Below are 8,060 nucleotides of genomic sequence, written 5' to 3' on the forward strand. Positions count from 1 at the left end.
TGTTAAAGTGATGATAATTTAAATTCATTATGAATTTGGTAAACTCAGGGAATTTTTCCAATTCATACCGTTATTTTATCAAAATGTGTTACCTCATTGCATATTAATTAAATTTATTCCTTTAGGAAACATTATCTGATATCAATGATGAAGAGGATGATTTTCAACCAGTAGATGTTGATTTGACAGCGTTGAAAAATATTTTAGAATCTTATTCAAATCAACAAGGCATGCCTGGACCTGCCAGTAACTTGTTTTCTACAATGGGCATTCAAATTCTTGATGATCTTGATTCTTGAATTTATGTGTTAATTGCTTATTGCTTAGCTGAATCATAATGAAAAAATATTTCATATTTACATTAACTAATTACATTAACTAATTATTAGTTAATGTATTTTATTTTTGTCATTTTTTAAGTTCAGCTTTATGACAAATTAATTTATTTAATTTTTTATGTAAGTAATTATTTGGAGAATAAGACTGCTAGTCCAGTCAATCGAAGATTCAAAAACAGTGTTTTCAGGAAAAATTGTAGAGGTTTTTTGCTTAATGATTATATGTGATTTTGGCATGCTTCAATTCATCCAAAATTTACTTCTGCCACTATGCCAGAACCCTGCTTGACAATGAAAACTGGGGGGGGGGGGAAGAAAAAAAAAGAGAGACAAAAATTTTGCTACTTTATCTTGCTTTTTCAGTTGAAATTTAAGCATTTTTTTAGGATGATCAATCACTCTCTGCAAAATTACAGTAGACGAAATGCATTTTAGAATTGTTCTTTGTAAGTATCCAAAGTGTCCGAACTCGTGGTAAACATTAATAGAATTATAAGTCTAAAGTAAGAACTGAAACTTGCAAAGGGTGTAGAAGACCCTTTTTAATTAACGAAATAAGAACAGTAGGCACACTTTGTGCATACAACTGAGCCAGCCATTTGTGGCAAGGTAACTCATTGCATATTAATTAAATTTATTTCTTTAGGAAACATTATCTGTTATCAATGATGAAGAGGATGATTTTCAACCAGTAGATGTTGATTTGACAGCGTTGAAAAATATTTTAGAATTTTATTCAAATCAACAAGGCATGCCTGGACCTGCCAGTAACTTGTTTTCTAAAATGGGCATTCAAATTCCTGATGATCTTGATTCTTGAATTTATGCATTAATTGCTTATTGTACAGTTAAGCGTGTAGCCAAAAGCAACACAAATCGGCTTAATGCCAAGTTTGGTGAAAACTTAACCTCTGTGGATATCAACTATTGGCAATTATAATGCAAGGCTGAAGACTGTAAAATCTTATCTTATGAAGTGACCTAGTAACATAGCATTGATAGGCAGAACATGCTTTGTCTTACAGTATAAAAAAAAAAAAAAAAACCTCACCTTAAATACTCATGAACTAAATTCCCTTTGCGATCCCTACTTTCTGTACAAAAATACTGCAATCATGGCTGTAAGTAAGCAGTCAACTATTGAATAAGACTTCTTCCATTTGCCATTTACTTTCTTCTTACTCATTTCTACAGCATCCACAAAAGCTTAAAGAGATTATGGAAGGAGATCCGCAGCAATTTCCAAAAATCTATTTGCTGGGCGGTATTGTGTCATGTCATATACTTGAGATTGTTCATCCTCAACATTAATAGCATCTGCTATTTTAACAATTCTTAGCTTTTTTTCATCTTCTAGCAGCCTCTCCTAATACCACGAGACCTATAGTCTTCAAACACACAATACAAGACATATTAGCTGTTACCAATACATCATTGCCATACTTTTCAAGGAGCACTGTTTTTAATTGAGAAAAACTCACTTTTATTCTCATTTATCATTTAGTCAATTGTAAACTGTCATTCCTGCACACCGTTTCTAAGAAATGTGAAAGTTTATTGCATTGCTGCTTTCCCATCAATTCAAGGTAGTCTACTGTACTGTCATTTCACTCAAAACTTTCAAGTTTCATTTACTATATGTAGATGAAGCAAGGAATGTAGTAGAGCAATTTCCTATAAACTGGTGGGTCTGCTGCCCATTTACCTCATTGACATCTGTTAATTCAATTAATGTGACTTACTAGGCATTCATAAAGTAATTAGTTTATAACTAGTTCCAGGCATATGGCGTTGCTGTTAGGGCCCCACTGGCACAGTTAGAAAGGTGTATTTTGAATTTTTCATGGAGATTCATATGGAGGTTTGTTTTTAGCATACTCTAGGAACATTGCAGTTCGTCCGAACAATAAACTTAAGTATATGCATTTGTAGGAAATTCCGTCTACTTTAATTTTGTATAGAGTGATCATCTTAAAAAATTGCTTAGTTTTTAAATTATAGGTAAAAATTTTGAGGGGTCCCCCCCCCAACCTTGGTTTTAATTATGGAGCAGGCCTCTGCTGAGGTGGCAAACCTAAATTTTGGATTCACCACCACAAGACTTATAGAATCAGTGAAAAAAATCTTTATTTTTTTCCTGTTTGTCAAACCCTTTGTTGACTTGGCTATTAATGTAATCAAATGAAATGTATATGCTTGTTGTCAAAATATTTCTTGTTTGTGCCCAAATGTGATAATTTATTTTTTGAAGTGTAAAGAAAAAAAAAAGAAAAGAAAAGAAAAGGTGTGTGTTTATGTAATTAAATATAACTTGTCAAAATGAAATTTAGAATTTCCAGAGGAAATGAAAACCTTAATATTAGCATTTATTGAGACAATCAAAAGGTGTTAATTGTGCATTTTTATTTAACCCTTTGAGCGGTGCAGGTTTTTGGATTTGTCATGAAGACCTGTATTTAACAGCATTTATTAGGAAAATTTGTAAAATTACTTATTTTAATCTCCGTTTTCATAAACTTACTTTCGTTAAAATGACATTCACATTATTAAGGAAACTAAGAAAGCAAAATATCTTACATTATAAGATAACATGTACCAAATGACAAAAAATCTCATGAGTGAGTAGAGCCAGTTATGCCATTCAGATGGTTAAGAAATGCAGTCAGTTCTGTTTAATTGGGAACTTAACAAGCAGGTGCCTAATCTGTCTGAAGAATAATTTTAAAATTTAAAGTATTCAAAAGAGATTATTTTACAAAGCTATAAATTAATATTCTTTCAGTTGAATTAAGTAAGAATTGTTTTTTAAAAGAAGAATTTGTGTATTTTGTGCTGTAAATCAGCATGAACATCTAATGCAGAATTGCTTTTTCAGTCAAAATGTAGTTTCTTTTTTGTTATCTTTTATAATCATCATTTCTTTCACTCTACCTCATCTTTTAATTGATGTATAATATCACCATCAATTTCAATGTAATTTTTTCTTTTGATGTCATTGTTAGAAACTGAACAATTCATCAATATTCTTTGTTTTTTACAATTTTGAAATGTCCTCCATCTCCCTTTTTTTTTTTTTTTTTTTTATTATTATTATTTATTTTATATTCCTTTGCTTGAATTTTTTAAAATTATGATTACAATTTTTTTTTAATTATCTTTCTTCTTTCTGTAGAATTATTTCTTCCAAAGTCAGAAAAAATAAGTAATACTTATATAAATAATTAGAAAAGTTTTATTTTTAAAGCTGTTTCTTTGTCAAGTATGTTTTTATCAAATGCCTTAGTATATTCCATCAATTTGTCCAGTACAGCTTCTCCCCTCTTTCTATTTTTATCTCTGTTGGCAAGATTAGTGGATATAGTGCTGACAAGTAGAATTTTCAGTTAAGTGTTTTCGAGGTTTATGAGATGCTGCATAATTGTTGCAAATCAAAAAGTTATTTTTTCGATTTTGTCAGTATTACATCTGTTTATTAAAACTTTTAAACTGTGTTTACATATATCTTTTGTGTGTCATTTAAAATAATATTTATATAAATTCTCAGCCTTTTATAGCTTTGAAACTTAACAGTAACATTTTTTTAATTGTTTTTTTTTTTTCTTTAAGTATATGGTAAAAATATAATACATATGCTTTCTTAGAATGAATTCTCGAGACTTAACATAAGTTGCTAAAACTTAAAATAAGTTGATAAAATAGTTTCATCAATATTATAGTAATCTTTTGCTCCTCTAGTAATTTTAGCATTTTCCTTAATGTTCTTTCTTCTGCACTAGTGTAGCTATTACCTCAGATATTAATAGCTATATCCATTATACATGCCTTTTTGGTTTGGGATGTAGTTGTGACTTTTATGGGAGTATAAGCTCATAAAACACTTAAAATTGTGTAAATATCATGGTGGGGAAATATTCCTCAGAAAAATTTTACAGTATATGTCCCTGAGTATTTCCTTTCATAAGGTAATATGTAAATAAGGTAAAACTATCATTAGTTATAATTTTATGGATTCCTTTTATATATGTGTTTTGAGTAACAGTAAATAAGTTATTTGAATGATTTTTATTACTCTGCATTGTTCTGAATGATGAATGAAGATCCCTTTTTTATCATTAGTTTGAAAATTTTTGGTTACTGATTTTTAAAAAAAACTTATTTAGCCTGGCGTGCATTTGTATGTTTGCTTTTGCATAATCTTTGCCCTTTTTTTTTTTTTTTTTTTTTTGTGCCAAAGAAACAAATATATTTTGCTCAATTTATAAAAAGCCAAAACTAGTCATTTGATATAATTTTAAACAAATGTGTTTAGATGTAATGAAAATAACATGTAATATGTTTTAGCTAATGTCTTTTATAATTACCTCAAGTTTTTAAAAATGTAAATGCACAGACAATCTTGTTTCCTTAACATTTCAGACTTATGCAAATCTAGATTTGTAATAGTTTAATCAATTCTGTAAATAGCGTTTAGATACAAAAAAGATATCTTAGTCATGTATTTTTGAGCTGTGTAAAATATTTAGATAAATTTTAATTTCAGTTTTTATATAACAGAAATTTGAAATACTATATCTAATTTTTGTGCTTTTTTATTAAAATGCATGATTATTTTTTTTAAATTTTCTGCTTGGCCAAAACGGGTACTTATGTGCTAGTGGCCAGGGTATTTGGATCTGTCATGGAAGACCTGTATCTAAAAAGTCTTTATTAGCTAAATTTGTATATTTGCTTATTTTAATGTCTATTTTCGTAAACTTATGTCCATTAAGAGGACATTTATATTATTAATGAAAGTAAGAAAGCAAAATATCTTAAATTATAAGCTAGTATATATCAGGTAACAAAAAATCTCATGACCGGGTAAAGCCGGCCATGGCACTCAGAGGGTTAAATAATTCATCCATCTGAATGAAATTTTTACCATGGAAATTGCATTTAATTATAAACTGTAGGAAAAAGATGAAATTATCTCCAACTTATATAATATATGGCTAATATTTAGTTTTTTAAATTGCTAGTTAGGATAAACTTTCAGAAAATTAACTAAAATATTTCATTTTCTCCAAAAAATAAATGGGAAACCAGCTTTAAGAGCTAATATATTTAAGTAGTATAACATTTTAAACTAAATAGCTGTAAAATATTTTATGAAACATTAATTGTGACTGAACAAATTTATGATTGTTTTAATGGATTATCAACAAAGATGGCTAGTCTTCCAGAAATGTTTACATTTCTGAGATTTTTTGTACTATGAAAATTACCAGAATGCATACATAGCTGCGAAGATTTTTATATCAGTAAAATTTAGGCTCAGAACTTGTGAACATTGCTGAAACATCTGTAGAAATTTATAGTTATAGAAAATTTGTCCTGTTATAGCCCATGGAATGTAATTTTTATGTGAATTAGCCAATGGCCATGCTAGCATATTTAGAAAATAAATAAATAAAAAGAAGAAAGAAAGAAAGAAAATTCTTGGAATAGGATTTTTTAATATGGGAAATATTAATGGCATTTCTAATTTACTCTATCATATATAATTTTACTAAATGTACAGCAAAAGCTTGGAAAATTCTGGATATAAAAGATGGAAGTCATGTTAGAAAATTCAAAAGAATGGAAGAAATTTCCAATCTAAAATTATAAAAACAATCATCATTATCTTATTTGTTACCAACTTGTATATCAAAACCCTACATTTAAAATTTTTGAGATTTCAGGAAAAAAATTTGAAAATACTCACTCTCTTGTATGCTGTCCCATAGAAGGCAGGTCCCAAATAATATCCCTCCTCCAAATACAAGGAAAGAAACAAAATTTATATTATTTTTTAAATGAAACTATCTGATCAAGAATTAATGAGTAATTTAAAAACTAAGGTTAAGTTCTTATAAATTGAGTTGTGACATCCTACTTATTCGTTAAGGGTACTAAATTACAGTGTTTGGTGACAATGCTGCATGCATACTAATAGTATAATGAGCTCTGTAATGACACCACAAATTTTCCATTTGCAGAATTTTTCATGAGGTTTTTTTTTTTTATTTTATTCTAAAATATTTTAGTTCCTTGAGCTTTTCAGTTAGTTGCATACTAAATCAAGCATTTAATGTATTTCCAAAAAATATTTTTTAGATTGCATATAATATGAAGGTGTTATTTATATTTAAAATTGATAATAGCATTTTTTGGATTCCATATAATATGAAAGTATTATTTAAATTTAAAATTGATAATAGCATATCAGGCAACAGTGGTTATGAAAATATGCTTTTTGTTTGTTTATTGGAGAAAGTTAATTTATAAGAATGAATGTGTAGTTCTTGTTATGTTAAAAGTTAAGAAAACATAAAAAATTGCATATTAGTGTTTATCTAGTATTTGTAACAGTCAAACTCATAAGAAAGTGTTAGGATTTAAGAATTTTACTCACTTATGCATTGCTTCTTCTAATGTTAAATGAAATATGTAACTATTTTCTGTTGTCTAAAAGTTGAACATAGGAAAAAAGCAAAGATGTATATCATGCAGATTGTAATTAATAAGGGAATAAAATTATCAGTATCTTCCAGTCTTTTTTTTTTTTTTTTTTTTTTTTTAAGAGAAAAGAAAGAAAGGGAATTGATGAATCAAGAAAAGTAAAAAGTGAAATGGGCTATTTTAGTTACTTTTTAAACTAGATAATAACATATAAAATCTTTCTGGTGCAAATAATAGAAACAGGGCCAAAAAAAAATTAAAAATCATTAAATGTAAATAATATTTGCAATCATGAACAAAAAGGACATGTAGGAACATTAAAGATTTTAAAATGTGTTAACAGTATAGTGCTGTTTTGTGCAATGTGTAATAATTCTGTTTTGTATTTCTTTGTAAAAATTTCTACTAAAAGAAACAAAACTAATTCTAAAGATATTGTCCTTTCAGGAAAGAAAAATATTTTTAAAAGAGCCTATATTTGAGAGTAAAACACATAAACATGTATAATTCTTCTTTTTAATATATGGTGGAAATTAATTATGCATATAATTGTACTTAAAATTTTGTTTCTCAGTGTTCAGTTTTTTATTCAGCTATTATCTCATGACTTAAGTATACTTACTTGTATATATTTAAAAGCTGTTTATAGGAATCAGTATTTCTCGTTAATAACAGCTCCACTGTGATATTTTTGTCTTTTTTATATTTTATATTCCCAACTGTATAAAACAGTATTAATTATGTCAAATTTTATGAACATTTTAATTATATCAGTCAAATAAATGCAGTATGCTTTTATTAATTGAATAAGATCTTTATTACTTCTGTAATGCATTTAGTATAGTGAGTTTGTTTATAATAAGATTTAAGAGTAAAAATTTGTATACATTTAGTCATGGTTTAAAATATTAAAGGACTGTTGCAGCATGCAAGAATCATATCTGTTAAACAATTTATGAGATTGCAGTACTAAGTGTTATAAGGTATTTTCTCCCTCTTTCCTGCATTCCTTCATGGTGTAATATTAGTGCACTCGGCTCATATTCGAAGGTCCAATTTAGAGTTCCAGTGAGGTCATGCACATTTTTCTTATCTCCAGCATTAAAAAAACCTAATGACTGTATAAATGGCATCCGAACTAAAAGGTGGTGGACAATAATTTGTCACCACCTGGATTTGGCGATTGGGTCCCCTAATCCCCAGTCACCCTTTAAAAGGGGAGTATGTTAGGTAACGATA

The 8,060-nt window shown here is 28.1% G+C and overlaps 1 protein-coding gene across 1 annotated transcript in view; it reads left to right on the top strand.

The window, feature by feature from the left end:
- Positions 1-6,912, top strand: part of ecd (ecdysoneless cell cycle regulator) — a 105,495-nt gene extending 98,583 nt beyond the window's left edge. The window contains exon 13 of the mRNA XM_085819299.1: positions 126-6,912. Coding sequence (XP_085675425.1) covers positions 126-299 — 174 coding nt within the window. The 3' untranslated portion in view covers positions 300-6,912. The remainder of the gene's footprint in view (positions 1-125) is intronic.
- The last annotated feature ends 1,148 nt before the right edge of the window (positions 6,913-8,060 follow it).

Source organism: Stegodyphus dumicola, chromosome 6 (genome assembly GCF_044657685.1).
Source record: "Stegodyphus dumicola isolate Sdum_Otavi_A_Nest chromosome 6, ASM4465768v1".
Classification (NCBI taxonomy): Eukaryota; Metazoa; Arthropoda; class Arachnida; order Araneae; family Eresidae; genus Stegodyphus; species Stegodyphus dumicola.